The sequence below is a fragment of the Bactrocera dorsalis genome, chromosome 3, assembly GCF_023373825.1.
Source record: "Bactrocera dorsalis isolate Fly_Bdor chromosome 3, ASM2337382v1, whole genome shotgun sequence".
Classification (NCBI taxonomy): domain Eukaryota; kingdom Metazoa; phylum Arthropoda; class Insecta; order Diptera; family Tephritidae; genus Bactrocera; species Bactrocera dorsalis.
This window is the reverse complement of record NC_064305.1, coordinates 56,518,545-56,539,085: the sequence shown is the minus strand read 5'-3', so window position 1 is coordinate 56,539,085 and position 20,541 is coordinate 56,518,545. Positions and strand designations below refer to the sequence as shown.

The 20,541-nt window shown below is 35.5% G+C and overlaps 1 protein-coding gene across 4 annotated transcripts in view; it reads left to right on the top strand.

Annotated features, from left to right (window-relative positions):
* Positions 1-20,541, top strand: part of LOC105223053 (F-actin-uncapping protein LRRC16A) — a 103,533-nt gene that overhangs the window by 6,718 nt on the left and 76,274 nt on the right. For 2 of the 4 annotated variants that reach the window (XM_011200654.4, XM_049450788.1), the window contains exon 1: positions 14,341-14,840. The exons of 1 other annotated variant lie outside the window; for it this stretch is intronic. In XM_011200654.4, the coding sequence (XP_011198956.2) occupies positions 14,720-14,840 (121 nt within the window). In that variant the 5' untranslated portion in view covers positions 14,341-14,719. Of the gene's footprint in view, positions 1-14,339; positions 14,841-20,541 lie in introns of those variants that run through there. One more of the 4 variants, XM_049450790.1, reaches the window with a different exon arrangement.

Below are 20,541 nucleotides of genomic sequence, written 5' to 3'. Positions count from 1 at the left end.
AAGCAAACGGAAAAGTAAATTACAAGCAAATAAATACGAAAATCAACATAAACATAAAAAAATCGCGAAAATGTAACAAAGCACACTGATGAGTCAGAAAAAAAGCGCTGAAGCGTTGACTGGATAAATATAGCGCAACACAAAAGCGTTACAACCGACAGACGCTGGAAGTGAACTTGATCGTTATTTGTTTTGCGATTTCTGTAAACGCCTACGGAATTTTAAATTACTTGAACAAAAACAAAAAGGGGAGGTGAAAACGGAACAAAAATAACATAACTTGCATACACATACAAACACGCATTACCACGAAGTAATGCAAATCCACACGCGCCATAGATCATGACGAGACCTTTGCGCTGGATTGAATGTGCGGTTTTACATAAACTTATGAATAAATACGACTGTGGATATGCAATTGATATACATATGTACATGTTTTTATCAATAAGGGGCTATATCGTATTGACTGTACTTGCATTTAAGGCGTTAGGGCTAAATACAGTTCTCGAATGATAAGCACAGTGTGAGAGTGCCACCAATTTCTCTCTATGCTGTGTTTATGAATATTTACTAATTTGTACCGACCGAAAGATGGGGCCAGAAATCGAAAATGTTTTTCTTTGCCATAAGGTGTGAACCTTAACTAGACTACTGCCAAAGTTTCATGGAATTTCATCAAATTGTTTTTCAAGTTATTGGTCTGAAGATGACACCAAAGTAAATTTTTTACTTTGACCGAATGATGGTATCCAAAACAACACACACACTGCTCCAAATGGCAGCAGAAAGGTGTGGCGGATGTAAGGTGATCTCATAGTACTTCAAGGTTATCCTCATCAGCAATGCTGACTGCAATGATTCCACTCTCGAGCTACTGCTTAGGGATAGTACAATCAAGTGGTACACCGACGGTTCGAAAACGTCGGAGGGAATTGGTGCAGGAGTCGCAGCACCACGCATCAAACTCTCCATACATATGTGAAGTTTCCTGAGCATTTTTCAAGCAGAAGCCTTTGCCATAAGTCGGTGCGTAGAATAAAACTGCAACACAACTGTCGCTACGAACGTATAACCATACTTAGCGACAGTCAAGTGGCACTTAAAGCAATATCTGCGTATGAGATCAAATCGCTGCTGGTGTAGGAGTGTAAAGAACGGCTGAATAGTCAAGCGAAACGTCGTGGGCGCTCGGTTACAAAGGTATAGCCGTGAATGAACTGACTGATGAGTTCGCTCGCTTCACAATAGCATCCACTAACTTGGTAGGACCTGAACCCTTCATCGAGGTGGATCCTCATACCATAAAGGAGCTGCTCCGCAAGTAAGAAGGAGTAGGCAGAGAGAGGTATTGGCGGCTAACTTTAAGACATGCGCCATGCCAAGTTGTTAATGGGGGCTTATAATCCCTGTAGGTATAAATATGTAATCAAACTCAGGCTACTTGTATCATTCTATACTGACCACTGCAAGCCAAAGAAGCACTTATACAACATGGGTCTAGCTTCTTGACTTCTTGCGCGAATTGCCGCTTCTGTGACAGCGCGCCTGAAACTCCAGAACACCTGCTAATTGATGAGAAAAATGCCCTTAATCAACTCTGGCTAACTAAATTTCGATTGCGTCATATCCGTACCAGTACCAGTGTTGCACGCCATTCAAAAAGGCCATAAAACTTAGTAGATAACATTCATAAATTGTATAAATGAAAATTCTTTCCATCCTATGGGATATTGTCGCTTTAAAAAAAATCACCAATCAATATAAATCCCTTATGTCAGCCCCTCAGCTCCGCATCGACGAAACAATTTCCTTTATTTTTTAACTAATGAAAACCATTTCAAAACTTCATATAGAGCGTTAAGCACATTTTCCCCACATTCCTTAAATTTTCACATATGTATGACATATTTACATTTATGTACATATGTATATGTATAGTATATAAAAAAGTGTATTGTTTATATAAGATATACACGACTTACGACTCACTTTTATCTATTAAAGTGCGACTCCAACACCTTAACTTCGTGCCCAAGCGATGAGTCACATCAGCGGCTTAAAGGCACACATTTACTTGTAAATAAAATATACAACAATTGATAACAATTTGAAACCCATATCCCCATTAAATAAATAAATAAATGCAAAATAAAAAAGTTGAGTTTGTAGTCATCGTCGTGCATCAACATTTCCAAAGAATATCTCAATTATTATTATTTTTAATTTTTTTTATTATTATTTATCGGTTCTGCTTGGGTGACCACAGGCACCGAATTGGTTGGGTAAACGCGCTGTCGACCAGCTGTGCGCCTGTGCCAGTGTGTCACTGTCTGGCTGTAACATATCTAAATATTATTGTACATTTTGTACACAAAAACAATTGTATATAAATACAATATATGTATGCATGTAGTCGTGTATAGTACTATTTATCTGTTTACATGATATCGTAAAGTATATATCTACATTCGTACAGAAGATACTTGCATTTTGAAGTGTGAGCGAGAACGTTTTGTACTTGGAAAACACATAAAAATTTATGTTGTAAATTGCAATTTTTGAAAACCGCATAAATACAAAGATAGTTCAATCAGTATTTAGACAAAGAAAACTGAAGATTTTGTAAAAACTACGATTTATTTCTCAACTTAGTCTTATTTCAGTTCGAAATACTTGACTCGGAGATGCTCCAGCATCTTTAACTCGTATAAAAAATACGCTTTCTGGAGTTCTGCGGAGTAGGTCCTGCTTGGCGTTGATAACTCCCTCATTCGGGTCTCTGGTGTGTACACGAGGCTCCATGTTACGCCGTCGGTTATAAAACGGCGCGGAATCTCTTTTATATAACGACTAAGCAGTTCCAAAAGTTGCTATGAAGTGGTCTCACAGCGACGTTTGTCGTCCGGAAGGGTTAACTGTGACTTCCATCGTGCCGATACTTTCTCATGTTCATCATTTAATAGAAGATATAACACTCAGGGTTGCCTGAATTTCCTGCCTTCTAAACTATCTCGTGCGCCTTCTGTGGTGGTTCTGTCATTATATTATATTCTGCTATATCGTAGACTTTTGTTACGTTCTTCTTCGGAGCACCTGCTCATCAAAAACCCACTTGCGTTGAAGCTCATTAAGCCAATCTTTTTCAGTCAACACCGAAGGAGAAGTGTGACCGTGTAGAACTACCAAGCGATCTTTGATTTCTCTGCGCGATTTGCTTTCTAAAAACAAGAATTGAGTTACCGACCATCATTGCTCTGTTTGTATTTGTCTAAAATCCACACGTTAGCTTCCATAAGCGATCAAAGTAAAACTACGATATTAAATAATACATCAAATGTATATTAATACATATATAAATTTTATGTAGAACATCCGTATGCTCCCTTGTATATACATACAATATGCATAATAACTGTATATTCATGCTTTAATATAATATACTATATATGTAAGAAGCAATTATATCACGTCTACCATCGAATTGGGAAATACAGAGCACTTGTTGTATTGATGTCATGTCCCTTCACACAGGAAGTGCGCTCATTGATCTCCATTCTGCGCTCGAATGTGCGCTCTTTCATTAATATAAAGTAAGGTGACATTGTATTTATTTTGAAAATTCTTTATTTATTCTTCCAAATCAATATCATCCCCTTCAAAGTAATCACTCCCGATGCAATGCACTTACATATGCCAACGGATTTTCCAATCTTCGAAACACTGGTTGTAGTCACTTTCCGGGATGGTCTTCAGTTCCGTGTTCGCTGCGGCTTGAATCTCCTCTATCGTATAAACACGGTGTCCCCGAAACGGTCTTTTGAGCTTGGTGAACAGTCAGAAGTCGCAAGGCGCCAGATCTGGTGAATACGGTGGTTGTGGAACGATATGGGTTGAGTTTTTGGCGAAATGAGGGCAGTATGGGATGGTGCATTATCGTGGTGTAAAAACCAAGAATTGTCTTTCCACAATTCCGGCCTTTTTAGGCGGATAGCGTTACGCAAACGACGCATAACGTTCAAATAATATTCCTTGTTGACTGTTTGACCGGTTGGAAGGAATTCATAATGCACAACACCATGACCATGATTTTTGAGCGACTTTGGCGCGATTTTTTTGGTCTCGGCTCTCTTTTGGCACGATATTCGCTCGATTGATCGGTTGTTTCGGGGTCGTAAGCATAGATCCAAGTCTCATCGCCAGTTATAATGCATTTCATGACACCCTGGTAGTCGGAAAGCATCGTTTCACACACTTCAACGCGACGCCTTTTTTCCAAAAAATTCAATGTTTTCGGTACCAGTCGAGATTTGACGCGCTTGAGGCCCAAACCATCCTTCAAAATGGTATTGGCTGAGCCTTCCGATATACAAACTTCATCAGCAAGGTCTCTAATTGTTAATCGACGGTTTTTCAACACCAAATCTTTGATTTGTTGAACGTGAGCTTCGTCGGTTGAGGTTGATGGTCGCCCTGGACGCTCTTCGTCTTCGACACGTTCACGGCCGGCTTGGAACTCACTATACCATTTCTAAACAGGTTTTTTAGACATAGCCTCATCACCAAAGGCTTTCTGCACCATTCTCAACGTATCCGCAGCAGAAAATTGATTCCGTAAACAAAATTTAATGCAAATTCTTTGCTCAACAAATTTCGACATCGCAAAAAACGAAAAAACTCACTTTTAGCAGCTCACAAAACGACACGTATCTAAAACACTAATGAATATTTTGACATGAAATTTGACATAAATGTGACTGACAGTACTACTAACCTAAAAAAAAAGTAATTCTCCAAATCCTTCGACGCGCGCAGTTTAAATTGAAATGTCTCCTTATTTTTTGGGCACAGTAGTATATATTGTATATAGTATACTCGTAGATCATACAGGTATATGTGAGGGTCATTAAAATGTTACTGCTTTATTAAAATGTCATTCATCACTTTGTAATAGTTATAGAAAAGCCGTACAAATTGTCCAAAATTTTTTTCTTATTTATTTATATCCACAGTAATTTGTCATTTTTCAACTAGTTGCCTCGAAATATGCGTCAGTTGCTATTGATATTAATGGCATGACAGTGCAAACTTACCATCGGTGGCTAAAAGTAGATATTTAAGGTTCTCCACAAAATGTTCTATAATAGTCGAGCTTTCTTTCTATTTGTTTGACCCAACTTTCGAAACACTTCATCCACTTAATTTTACACATCGCCAGAAGTTACGTTTGTCAGCATTCGCTTCCTCTTGTCTCACCAATAATTTGCTATTTACTAGTCTCTTTTTTTACCTGTTTCCACAGGGTCTAGAAAAATAGAACACTCACAGGAATAGGTTCATCTTGGTATATCCGATCAATCGATTTCTGTAAGTATGTGAGTTCCTTCTGGAGACGTTTCCTGTTTTCAACCTCTGAGATGGGCACACTTCTTCTAAAATATGTTTATGAATGCTACCCTGTTTTTTGTAAATCTACGATGAAAATTGTTCTAAATAATTGTTCTCAATACATTCACGGTCTTGTAAGTTTGTGGGGATATAAAAACACTAAGCGATGTCAAGGTCTTATCAACGGCATTTCTTTTGCTCAAACTACAAAATTCTTCAGAAACTTACGATAATTGGCTCATAATACATTCACTCGTTTTACTCCAGACACTTCCCGTTATATGGTTTTCACTAGCAAGAATATCTTTGTTTAGAAAAGCTCTTTACCAAAACCGGTTTGACCGTTGATTGCCCGATTGACACAAATGTCAGAAAATTAAGAGATTGTCACATGCATAGAATTAAGTTTAGTTGGCATTTTGCAGAAACTGTGAATTATTTTGGACGGGATTCTCATACATATTTGAACAGTAACTATCATTTCCCTACCGAAATGTGCTTCGGAAGTCAATGCACATACATTCGAAGTTCTCATTAACATACGAAGAACATTAAAGCTTTCTCCTAAAAACGAAAAGGAAAAAGAAATATAGCTTTGCAAGCTTCTTAAAATAGATGGCACTTCTTTCCGCTCGGTTAAACAATATTTTTGACAATTTCTCTGTCTCCTTTTAATAATTACTTTTCCGCACTGATTGTATTGCTTTGTTTTTGCCACTTACATTTTCAACCGTTTGTTTTCATTCTGAAATGGTGTGTGTTTGTTTATGCACGGGCTTGAATTTATTATTGGCATTTCCCACTACTTCTCACTGCCATTTATGGGCAAATGCTTTGGTTTAAGTCGCAGAGCTCACCATAATCTCAGTATGTATTATTTGGCTTTGTTTTGTTTGCGCTAAAATAAAATGTAAAAAATGTATGAAGTGTCAAATCTGGGTCGGTAGTCAGCTTACTTTTTAGACATATTTTTATTTGTGTTCTGGCGCCCATTTAACCGTTGGCCATTGACATTCCTCTGCTTTGATGCCCGCTTTTGGGCGTTATTTGTTTTTCATTTTCATTTCAGCAAATATTTCAAATGAGTTATTTAAATGAGTAGTGGAGTTAAGTGAATTCTGGCGATTTGACTTTGTTGACCTTCTCATTGACATCACAACACACGTTTTGGTAAGGGTTGGACGCCACTACGTTTTGCTCTAGTTGCGTTGTACCTATATTTTTATACTCTTGTAACATGTTGAGTAATAACAGAGTATAATAGTTTAGCTCATCTAACGGTTGTATGTATCACTTAAAACTAATCGAGATAGATATAGGGTTATATATATGTATATATGAATGATCACGATTAGGAGACAAGTTGAAATCCGGGTGGCTGTCTGTCTGTCTGTTCGTCCTTCTGGGTAATTTGTAACTTTAGTAAAAACTGAGATATACATATTTATGAAACTTGGTATGCGCGTTGCTTGGCAAAAAAAGATCGAGCTCGTAAGTGGGCGTAATCAGACCACTGCTACGCTGCCACAACGCCACTAACCGAAACCCTATAAAGTGCTATAACCAAGCACTAAATATAGCTCAAAACTGTAATTTGGCACAAGATATCTCCGAAGGAAGGGGCATTTGCGGAAAAAACTTTTAAAAAGTGGGCGTGGTACCGGTACTAAGATTTGATTTTTTCTCATTTTCTGGATGTTTTGTTACTAGCCAAAGTAAATGTCTTGATATATTGGAAGAGTTGTGATATGTAACGGTTAAAAATGAAACTCTTTATCATATTATTATTACTCTTAGTATAAGAAGTACTCTACCATAGGCCAGAATCAAGGTTAATCGTTAACTTATAGTATACTAGAGGACCCGTCCACGCCTCACTGTGGCTGATACATACATAGATAAAATTACTACTACCATCTATATGATTTCTATTAGTTGGATTATAACTATTAGTTAATGAGATATAGCATTTTTGTGAAGCAACTTGTGTTAGTTTACAAAACAATGGTTCATAAGGCATTTCGTGTGTCAATAAAGCATTGCTTTTTTGGGGAAAATACTGTTGAATTTAGGCTCAGGGAAATCCACCGCTGAAAAGACATTTGCTAAACTGGAAACAGGCGAAATGAGCAAAGTAGGTGCCTCGCAAGTTCATAATTTAAGCGTTTAAGTGCTCTCTAATCGGAGTAAAGCCGAAATTTTTCGTCGGTGATAGAAACATAGCTCCATCATTTCCCACTGGAGTCCAATCGACAGTCATTCTAGTGGACTGCACATGATGAACCGGTTCTCAGGCGTGGAAAAACGAAAAGTCAGTCTTTTGGGATACACGTGGTATAATACATACTCAACGACTGATTACTGAGCCAGTTATAATCTATTTCACTGCGTATTTGGTTGCAGTTCATTTCTTCTATTCCAAATACTTAGCAATTGTATTATTTTTTAGATGAATCTGTTTAAAATTGTACGCATATATTCAAATGATTCCTACAAACATGAATTTTGAACAAATGCTTATGATTTGAAATGTAAATTTTGTATTTTTGAGTTCTATTAAACTTTGACATAAAGAGATAAAAGGTATGCTATGTCCCACCCTGGTTCTAAGCTACCTCTCCAACAATTTTCAGCCAAATCGGTTCAGCCGTTCTTGAGTTATAAATGATGTAACTAACAACAACTTTCTTTTATATATATATACCCCCTAAGTACGATGACGTGATCATTTTGAACTTATATCCGTTTTTAGGTAACCATCTATTACCTTACTAAATTTCATCAAAAAACGTTCAGCCGTTTAGACGTCAAAGTGCAAAAGTCCCAACAAAAGCGACTAAAAATCACTACCCCAATTTAGTTATCTGCCTACTGCCTACCCCCTAAGAACGATGGCGTGATTATTTATAGCCTATGACCATTTCTAGGTTATCATCTATCACCATACCAAATTTCATCAAAATCCGTTCAGCCGTTTAGGCGTGAAAGAGTAACAGAAAAACAGAGTTACTTTCGCATTTATAATATTAATATGGATTTCTGTCCGTTTCAGGTGTCAGCATCCATGTTTTGGTAACTTTTGGATGTTTGCATAACCTTCAAAATAATGTAATGATAACTGTGGGTTCCTATGATTTTTTAACTTATACATATTGTCATCAAAATATAACAAGATTAAATTAATTACTAGAACTGAGTATAAGTATATAGTTTATTCCATAAGCGATGAATAGTACAACTTAGATAAAAACTTTTGGTGAAACATTGTGGAATTTACTTACAATCGAAATTTCTCTATAAATCTGCTACATATAATATGAAATATTTCCATCTTTTATCCATTCATTTGAAATGAAAACCTTGGCATAAATTAATTAAGTAATTAAAATTTGTAAGTAATCATAACGGATAAATGAAATATGGCTCACTATATTTAGAAAAGCTGCAAAAGAGCTCTTTCCTCAGCTGTTGTTTTAAATAAATATTGATAAAAGTCAGACATAAACTCTACGTTGCAGCACCCTTCCCAATTATGCCACATATTTTTGCCTACATACCCGTTTTTGTATGCACACATCTATTCCTATAAGCTTGAGCTCATAGGAGTGTATATGGTTTTCGAATGCAAGTTTCCCCCAGTGCAGCGGGCTGCCGTCATCAATAATGCAACGAAATGTGGGTCAGTGTAATAGAACCAGTCGCGCCAACACTATTGCTGGACGGAGGCTGCATGCGTATGCACGACTGGCCACGACTTCCGAAAGCAGCCAGAGCACGCAGCGCCGTCAGCATCGGTTGCAGCTGACGACAGTTCACTGCCTCTTTGACGATGCAACGTGCTGTCGCTTAGTGCCGCGTTTATTTATGAGACCACTTGTTTATTGCGCTCGCCCTGTGCTGCGCTCCCTGTCCCGCGCGCAGTTTCTTTTACACACAGCATTCTCAAAAGCTGCTGAAACCCGCACCAATAATATCTGTCGCCCGTAAAGTAATTGGTAAATTTATTTTTGTTTTTAAATAGCAAAAAAAAAATAGAAATAAAAGTGACAAGCCGTCTAGTAGCCAATTAGGCGATTAGGAAATGTATTAAAAGCTTGTTTCCATTTCAGGTGGCAGTGCCGAGCGAATTCCCGGAATTCTTGTCGAGCATACTTTATGGGCTGCTGTCGCTGCATCGCGTGGGTGTTGTCAAAAATTTGTTTCGATTAGTTTACTGTTGCGTGACACGTGTCCCAGCATAAGTGTGGTTATGGCTCGCACAACTCATGTTGATGTTGATGGATTTATGTTTTAATTTTGCTTTTGTTACTTTGGCGTTAATTTTTCTGTCACGATAAATTTGTAGTTTAAAGATTTGCTTGGAAAGTTGTTTATGTTGATGTTTCTTTAATTAGTTTCGATGTTGATTTTTGGGGAACTATGGGCAAAAAATAGTAAGACTTTGTTCATAATTTTAAAATTCTTAATTTATTCTTCAAAATCTATGTCCTCCCCCTCAAAGTAATCCCCCTTGGAGGATTTTCCAATTCTCGAAACAGTTATAAAAGTTAATTTCCGGAAGAGTCTTCAATGCGTGTAGCAGTTCACTTTTAATGATTTCAATTGACTCAAGACGGTTTCCCTGAAGCGGGTGTTTGAGTTTGCTGAATAGCCAGAAGTCACACGGAGCTAAATTAGGCGAATACGGTGGTTGCGGCACGATATTGGTTGAAAATTTGGCGAAAACTCACGAAAAATCAATGCAGTATGTCACGATCGTATTATCGTGGTGGTCAAAACTTGTGGGCCCATAATTTCGAACCTTTTTTACGAAAAGTTGCGCGCAAACGACGCATAATATAATAGTTATTCTTTGTTTACAGTTTGTCCAGTCGGAAGGAATGCGGAGTGCACCACACTTCGATAATCGAAGTAAACTGTCAACATAACCTTGATTTTTGAGCTGCTTTGTCGTGATTTTTTCGACTTACCGGCATAGATCCATAGACTTATCGCTAGTAATAATACGTTTTATCACATTTTGTAGGTCGAAAGCATTGTTTCACAGAGAAGTCAACGCGACGTTGTATTCGAAAAAATTTAGTAATTTTGGAACCAATGATGTTTTCACTTAGGCCCAATTGGTTCAAAATGGTTTTCGCTGATTTTTGGGATTTTCCAACGATGCCAGTAAGATCTCAGATTGTCAATCGTCGATTCTCAAGCACCAATTCTTTTATTTTATTGACAATTTTGATGGCCTTCGTGGACGTGGTTCGACGTCAACGCCTTCTCGACACTGTTTGAATAATTTGTACCAATCAAAAGCACTTTCTTGCGACAAAAAATTATCACCGACGGTTTTTCAACATTCTGAACGTTTCGGCACCATACATTTGATTTCGCATCCAAATTTAATGGATCTTCTTTGTTAAATAATTTCACTCATCGTAAAAATCGTCAAATGCACTTTATGTGCTTCAGAAAGACAAGCGTATACTAAACACTAACTATCAGTCATACCAATCTAGAAAGAAAATATTTCGACGACTAGATTTAAATTAAAAAGTCTTACTATTTTTTGCCCACAGTAGTATATACAAATATATTTACATATACAATACACCTCTGAACATATTGTTCAGACCGGAGTGGTACTATAATATATATATAACTGCTATACAACTTGACCGATCAAAGTATTCAATAAGAAATTCACGTATGAAGGGTATTATAGCTTCGGTGCAGCCGACGTTATTTCTTTTTCTATTATATAGTCCACATAATATAAAAATTAAAAAAAGCTGTTCAAAATACAAATTCCAAAAGATTTTCCAATTTGTTGCCCATATTCAATTCGTTCGTCAGCAAAATTCTACTAAGTGGACTTAAACTTTTCTCTCTAGAATGCTATTGGTCAGTTTCAAAATAATTAACTTATCAGTTATAAATATTCATTATCAATTTTCCAGGAAAATAGACACAACGCCTAAATCCCTCTACACTCACAGGCGACACTGCGGTTGTAAACGTAAATAAACAAGCGTAAAACAAAGCTAAAGATAAAGATATTCAATGATATTTACCAGCTATTAAAATGTTGACATATTACCATATAGATACATGCTTTGTACTCTCAGTACATTAATAAAGCGCTTATGATCGTTTCTACAAGTACATGACAAATTACATATATGTATGTATGTATATGTATATGGGTGTACAACAGCTCAATTTGTCCGATAAGCAAAAATTCAGAAACGACAATAAGTTTTGAAGAGAGAAACGAAATATATCGTCACCTGAAATGCAAAATAACGTATCATCAAAAAATTCGAAATTGACTACACATTTTTTCTCTATGCACTAACACCAACGCACATTTTCGGGGTATTTTTTGTTGTATGATCACATGTATACGTACGTGAGTGAGTATATAAACCCGGCATAAGAAATATTAATATGTTTCACTCATGTTCCACGTGTTACCACCACTGTAAATTTCTAGTTTTTTACCCGCTGATTTGCATTTCAGGGTATATGCTTATATGTTTACTTCTGGAGTTATTTCCACTCATACAAGGTTTTCCAATAAGAGTAATGTGATTTTTTAAAAATAAATCTAATTTGTTAAAGAAATTCAAAAGTTTTTTATTTAATGTGAAGTACTATAGTATAATCGATAGAATTAAGTTTTGAATTTATGTTCAAATGACCTACACAACTTCTTTCGCAGGAACGAATTCAATGAAACCAATTTTTGAGTACTTTTTTCACTACCTCCAGTCGTATGTATGAATATATTAATAACACGTTCATTATTGACTAATAAAGCTTGAAGAGAGTCTGGTTTACTGTTAGAAACCAATGACTTCAAATAACTTTACAAGAAGTAGTCTAATGCCAATGGAGAGGCCATTTAAAGTAACAATTTCTTGACATAATCGAATTTCGCGCAAGAATTCGATTGTTGCACGTGTTGTGTGGCATGTAGCCCACTTGGATCAACTTCATCCAATTGCGGCCATAAAGAATTGGTTATCTAAACTGAACTCCATTGACAGTAACCCTGTCACAAGCTTCATTTAGAAAGAAGTACAAACCAATGATTCTACCAGACCACACCAAACTGTCAATTTTGGTGAACGTAATGAATGTTCATGAATAAGTTGTTGATTTTCTTCGCAGCAAAATCGACAATTTTGCTTATTTACCGCACCACACAGATGAAAGTGAGCCTCACGGAGAAGATGATTTTCCTAAAAAAATCGTTATCGTCTTCAAGTTATTTTAAGGCAACATCACCAAATTTGCGACGTTGGTCCAATGGCTTCAGTTCTTGAATGAAAACAATATACTGATGCAAGCTCAAATCCTTTCTCAAGATTCGCCAGGTTCTGGTTTGAGACAGTTCCAATCATTGAGAACGTCTTGGAATAGACAAAGCGGTCTTTAGCAACACTTGCCTGAACAGCAGCAATATTTTCATTACTTCGAACGGTTCTTTGCCTTATTGGTATTTGAATAATATGTAAAGAAAATGTACGCTCGAAATTTTTGAAATTAGAAATCATATCATCCCTATTGGGAAACCCGGTATAGGACTTACTCTTAAAATGAGTTATCTTAAGAGGTTATATACAGTTAGAAGAAAGAAAAACGAAAAAACTAAAGCATATATGTATTTATGAAGCTCGTATTAAAATTTGAGCCTAATCGGTTTACCCGTTTTCAAGTAATGTGGGTCACCGACTTTGAAAACACCATTTTGAGAAAAACGCGTTTAAAGTTTTTCCTTGTACTTCCAAGCACTCTGAAACGCCTTTTCAAATTTGTGTATAACTTCGAACATATTACATATTATACAGGAACGATATGAAATTTTCTGTGTGTATTCTTTATTATATGTATGTACATTAAAGAATAAAATACAATTTTTTGAAAATTCTAACTGTATATAACCCCACAAGAACGAGCGTAAAAAATGTGGGACTATATTTTCATTGATGATTTTGATAGAGACGTACAGTTCTAACTTAAAACCTTCAGATTTTAAGTTTAATGGTTTGAGAGAGTATTGATTTAAATAATTTGAAAACAATGTGAGAGTGTTATGAATTAGAAATGAGAGGAATGTAAATTTTTTAGCAAAGCCATACAATTCTAATTACATCCATACTATATGTTTCATAGCACGAATTGGAGTTGAAATTACATCAACGCTTAAAGTGTACCTACTATTTGGCGCAAGACTATATTGAATATTTACATTTTAATTTACATTCACATACAACGAATTGAGAATTCCTAACTTCAACAACGTTCTTAATGCGGGCCTATTTACTCACACATATGCCATAGAATTGGCTGTAAACATTTCGTTGCGCGCACTCAACTACTGATAACACCTTAGCACTTGAGTATTTGGCTAATGAGAACAGTAGGTAGATCGCGAGACAGTGTCGCAAAATGTAATATTAATTACTTACTTTTTTCTCTTATGTAGCATTTAGTCACCAGCGCTTCTTAAAATGCACTGGACGAGTTCTGTGTGCGGAAATTAGAGAGATGTAAAGAACCTTTTTGGATCATAGGATCCGTCCGTGTAGATGAAGTCATAATCGTTTTCTTCGAATCGAACTCAGTCAGAAAATCTGATATTTATTTTTGTCAAAACTTTTTTTCTGCATATGAGATCCTTTATAAATTTCAGATAAGCTTGCTTCCTCAGACTTAAACCAATGATTCGTTGTTGCAAATTCTAGACTTTTTATGCCATGCAAAAATTAAAAGAACCTATGCGAATTGTGAATATAACTAAAAACGAAACTTGAAATATAATCATAGATTTTATTTTGATTAAACTCAAAACACTGTGGCACGTTCCGTCTGTTAATTCCACCTGATATCGGTGTACTTGTGTTGGCTAGATAAAGCTGCCTTACTCAAGCGCTAATGGAGTACGACAATATTGAGTCATTCGCGTACAGTTACTGGAGACGTGCAGCGGACTGCAGCGAAACGCTCGACAATACAAAAACAACGCAACGACGCGTACATAAAATATTTAATTTAATGTTTTGCGAGGTCGACGTGGAATATTCGCCAGTGAAAAGCGTGTAAAAATGTAAAATAAGTGAGAAATCAGTATTTGCAATAGCGGCATAATGATTTGATTTTCCAAAAAGCAAAAATACGATTCGAAATAATTTGAAAACGTATACAAAATTGATAAAAGTGTTCAAAATTATATAAAATTAGTATATTCTTAAAGACGTAGTAAATGCGCTAGTGTCTGTGTTAAATAGAGTAAATATTTTAACTACAAGAGCATTTACATACACATATATAAATGATAAAGTTTTTTACAAAATCAAAAATGTATACTTCAGAGTTAATGGAACATATTGGTGATTACCTAAGTAACATCATACACTTACAAGTAATGGATATGGCCAAAGGTCAAAACCAAGGTAAGTTTGGTATAAAAAGGTGTTGCTAAATATCGGAAAGTACGAACTCACCTTACATATACTAACTTAAGAACGTAATTTAGTCAACACCATGTCGAAGAAGAGTGAGGTTCATGTGTACAAATGAGTAGATATGGAATCTAGTACACCTTTAAATGAAATACGATCACATAAAGTAAACAAAAACCACATTGACTTTAAAAAATAAACAAACAAGTTAAAACTATTGTGAAAAAGAAGTAAATAAAAAAATTACGTACTCTTAATATATTTAAAGTGAAGGCTAAACCGGTATCAATGCTTTCTTTTGAATTGTTCTATGTAATAATATACGTATAATAATTCAAAGAAAAAATTGAGAATGTTGTACCCTATTTCAAATGTATGTGTAATAAATTGATAAGATAGCAATATGAATTTCAAACTAAAGGCGTTTTACGAAATTGAAATATACCATATTGAGAAGTATCTGGCTTTTGAAATCAATACTACTTAAAAGTTAAATGAACTCATACAATGTGTGTATTAAACTTAAGACGATTTTGAATTGGAAATCTTTTCGAATAGGGTTGCCAACTTTTTAAGAGATTTTATTCAATTAAATTCCCACAAATCAATCAAATCATTCGACCACACCAAGTGTTTGTTGGGTAAAATATTCGATTATTTTTAAACAAAAACTAAGGGTTAGAAGGTTGGCATCTAAAAGCAAATAAGTAAAGGTAATACAGGTCCTCGTCTATCTCTTTAAAAAACATCATTTCAATGAAATTAATAAGTTAATATTAAAATATAGTCATGGAACTAAAGATGTTGATTCACTTTTCTTATTTATTTCGGTATGATCATATGTGAAAAATGAGACTTATTTGCTTTTCCTCGGCACTATAGCAACTACCCGACCATTTGAATATGAAGCTCTCTATATGAGCTAAAAGTAATGCAAAAAAGCATGGAGTTTGTAAAGATTCCAAGACTATGTTTTTTATTGAATTCAGTTTTGCGGTAAAGGAAGTTTATAGTTCTATACTAGGGAAAGCCTATGATAATAATACTTTTATGATTGAAAATCGTTTCTAATACGTCTTGCATCCTCCTTAGTAGATTTCGCATATATGATTCGAACTTGGTTTACTTTGAACGGAATATGGTTAAAGAGAGTTAGTTAACAAAAACATATCAATTTTTCTGATAAAAAATACACCACAGTCCCACATAATCAAAAAGTAATCAGCATGACGGGACTAATAAGGTCTTAAGAGTATACTAGTGCCTTTATTTGACCATTTACCTGGAATATCGGTTAAGTCGAGCTACATTTGGCCTAGTCCCCAAATAACGAACATCCGGTTGACATTACTTCATACAGGTTGGTGATGGAATGTGAGGAAGCTTAATAAACCCAGTGAACATTTTATGGCATGTTAATAGTATGTGGTATTGGCTAAAACAGATTAAATCGGGTCGATACTACGCCAAATCCCGTATACTAGATATGTATAATGATTTTCGTTTCAGTGTCTAAGTGATATAGTATATCATTATATAGTATATGCTTGAGTTTTACACCTTAAAGTATTCTCTTTGAGTCTTGCAAGCCATGCCCGTCTGTATATACGGAGACTAGTCTCTCAGACCTCCACTCCGTTGAGAAGACCAGGTGAAGAAGGACCTGACTTCGCTTAGAATTTCCAATTGGCGCCACGTTGTGAAAAGGAGAAACGACTGGCGCGCTGTTGTTAAGGGGATATTCTGGTTTAGAAATTCGAAAAATCGATTTTTTTTTGCATATTTTTATAGTATAACCCTTCAAAAAATGTCCCTAAGAGAATTTTTCAAAATTCAAATTATTTTCTGAGTTGCAGCTCATTTTGTGACGCGCCGACAATACCATTTCGCAGCCTTTCTCAAACTTTAAACTCGTTTTTTTCATAACTACTTTTCTAGAAACGGTGTGCATGACATCTCAAGTTCATTTTACACAGAGCTTTCTTATACATTATAGTATCGCACTACGAAGAGCTTTCGAAAGAATTTTTTTTTTTAATTTTTAAAAAATTCCTAACCACAAAAAAAAAACGGAAAACACAAAACTTTTTTTTAAATCTCAACCATTTTGTAAAAAAAAAAATTTCAAAAACGTTTTGTAGTGCGATAACTATACTTTTACTCTTTACGGATTTCGCATAAATTTTCATTTTATGTCACGGAAAGCATTTATATCCTGCACACCAGGACAAGCCATTGTTTCATCAGTCTCTACTTCGCCGACCTGCAGTTTTTTTAAATTTAGTTGTTTTCTTATATTATTTACGTTTTGTATTCTTAGAATATCAATAAAAAGCATCTAAAAAAATTAATTACCAAAATAATTTTTGATTTTTTTTTATCGCGTCAAAAAAAATACCTAAAATTCGGGCTTCTAATACCCCCTTAACTCGGCTATAATCGCGTAAGCGGTGTCTCTCAGTTTTGGACTTATCGATATGAAATTTTTTACACGTTTTTTTCTCCCCAAAAGGTTGCTTATTTGTCGGAACCGCCTGTATCAGACCACTATAGCATCTAAACTTTTTTCATATTTTTATTCTGAAAGCTATTGTAGCTTCGGTTCGGAAGTTTTTGTTCAATATTTCCAAATCAGGTTCGAGGCTCGATTATTTTCGAAGAACTTTGGACTACTTGTTGACCCCCACTTTTTATAACCAATTTCGAGAAAAGCTTTCTTCGTATGTCTCATATTTATTTCCATTTACACATGTCATGCACGAATGCATGTTTGCATATTCCAGTTGTTGTATTTATAACCCATTAATTATAGCTTACATATGTATGTATGTATGTGTGAAATCAAGCATTCAATAGACACACCTTGGATAAATCGTCGCAATTGTTCAGCTGTTACATAGGGATCCATATGAACCGAATTTTGTACTCGTAGCCGATAACAATATTGTGAGCAAAAAAATTAACCAATTTGCAAAGCAAAATTTTAATGAAGGGGAAAATAATAAATATCAGTAGAATGCGATGCATGTGTATGTAAGTGTATTCTCATATTAGCACATATGTATGTATGTGTCGTGAAAGTGCAAACAGACGATATTATTCTCTTGCTCTCTTTAAAATATTTGGTGAAGCCAGCTTTGGAGCACAATTCCTACTCTGCCGTTGTTTACGTTTTTCAAATGATATGCATAATTTTAATTACATATACAAATACATACCAGTCACTACTAAGCGTATACGTTAACCCGATAAGTTTTGTGCCTTTATCAATAAGTTTATAATTGTTTACACATGAACTCACATATTTTTCCTTGGACTTTTTTGCAAACACAATTGATACTTTTTTGACGTTAATTTATTCTTCAATAAATTTATTTCACCGCAAAATAATTGTTCAAAATTTATCAAACAATTCAATAATTAATTAACTTTCTAATTAATAATTAAATTATAAGAAATTCAGTGAAAGCGATGGCATCTCTTTAGTGAGAAAATAAAATGTCAATTGTCTTTAATCAAATCATGACTCCATTGCGTTCCCCATTTACTGCAATATTATGGTCAGCTTCATTCCACCAAAAGTGAGCTTCATCGTGTAACAAGATAATCTCATGAAAATCAGAATCGGAGGCCATCTCCTTTTAGACTCATTAATGGAAAGTGCGACGTACTTAATGGTCACACGGCTTCACTTCTTGTATGAGTGAGATTTCTTAAGCCCGAAAGGAAAGATCCCTTCGCAAAATCTTCCATAAAGAAAGTACATCTCCAATAAATACTCTGCGTGACAAAAAACTTAGTCATTCTTTTTTTACGACATAATTTAGCTGTAGTGTGTGAAACTGTAGAGTTCAGCTTGTTAAGGAAGGGTGCGAAATGAAATGTTGAAAAGGTATATGAATAGAAACGAGAATGTCAATATGTTGGTATGAATGCATGAATTTTTCCTCCCTGTATGGAATGTAGCGCCTTCTCGCTTCAACATTATCTATTTCAATAGCCAAAAAGTTATTAATCATAGCTCTACAGCGTTCTCCATTTACTGCAATATTATGGTCGGCTTCATTTCACCAAAAGTAAGCTTCATCGCTGAACAAATTAATCTTATGAAAATCGGGATAAGTAGCCATCTCCTTTTAGACATATTCACTGAAAGTGCGATGTGCTTAAGTCACTCGGCTTCAATTCCTGTATGAGCAAGATTTTATAAGTCCGAAAAGCGAGATACTCTGCATAGTATTCCATTAAGATAGGTACAACTCGAATTGCTACTAGCGATTGCGAATGAACTCATTCGAGTTTTCTTCGATACTCTGCTCTACAGTGGTAACAGAGTAATGAATTTGCATAAATAATTTGCAAAAGTTGTTCCATGTTAAAGAGAAAGATTCTCAGATGCTTGACATTTCATCATGAATATAAGTTAACGAGCAACGCTTGCAAATCATTGAATTTTATTACCAAAATCAGTGTTCGGTTCGAAATGTGTTTCGCGACAAATTTGTTCAGCGATGAGGCTCATTTCTGGTTGAATGGCTACGTAAATAAGCAAAATTGCCGCATTTGGGGTGAAGAGCAACCAGGCCGTTCAAGAACTGCCCATGCATCCCGAAAAATGCACTGTTTGGTGTGGTTTGTACGCTGGTGGAATCATTGGACCGTATTTTTTCAAAGATGCTGTTGGACGCAACGTTACGGTGAATGGCGATCGCTATCGTTCGATGCTAACAAACTTTTTGTTGCCAAAAAATGGAAGAACTGAACTTGGTTGACATGTGGTTTCAACAAGATGGCGCTACATGCCACACAGCTCGCGATTCTATGGCCATTTTGAGGGAAAACTTCGGACAACAATTCATCTCAAGAAATGGACCCGTAAGTTGGCCACCAAGATCATCGCGATGTCGCTTAGGAAGGTGGAGCGGCTTCAGTTCTTGTACAAGCTGTATTTTGTACGCTTTCAATTTAAGATCTCGACGTAAAATGCGGCGCCAAGGCGTTCTTTACGTTAGTCCGAATTGCTGCGAACGGCGCAGAATCGACTTTTCACGGTCTTCGTGTGCACACTCAGCTACGGCTGCCATAGTTTCTTCACTGTGCACTCTATTAGGTCGAATATTATCCAATATATATGTATTAACTCAAGATGAGTGATAAGCATAAATTGAGCGAAGCGCGAAAAACACATTCTCTACAGAAGGTAAATTTTCGTAATAAAGTTGAACGATTTACATGTTGTTATAGTAATTCTGGAGCAAAATAACATGACAGCTTAATACGACTCACGCGTGATCTGTAAAAAAAGGCTATTGAAAAAGTATCTCTACTTGGATCACTCATTATAAAAGAAATATTACCGTCCCAATTTACTTAGCAGCTTGAAAACCATTTAAAAAACATTCTACATTGTTTTATATAGGAATTTTACACCTGCCTTTTATCTACCAACATTATTTGCAAAGTTTGTTAAAACTTCGGACAATGGAATTACATTAAAAGGTAATACTCATGAAAAAAGTAAATTAGCACAGGAAATATATTTCCGCTATTTCGCTCTTATAATAACACCCAATTATATGTTACACTCTATTGCCATCGATTCTCTTAGTATTTGTTGCATTCCACATGATAATTGCATTTTGCTTACTGTTGAATATTTGAATAAGCTTAAAGCACTAAGCCAACTGATCAG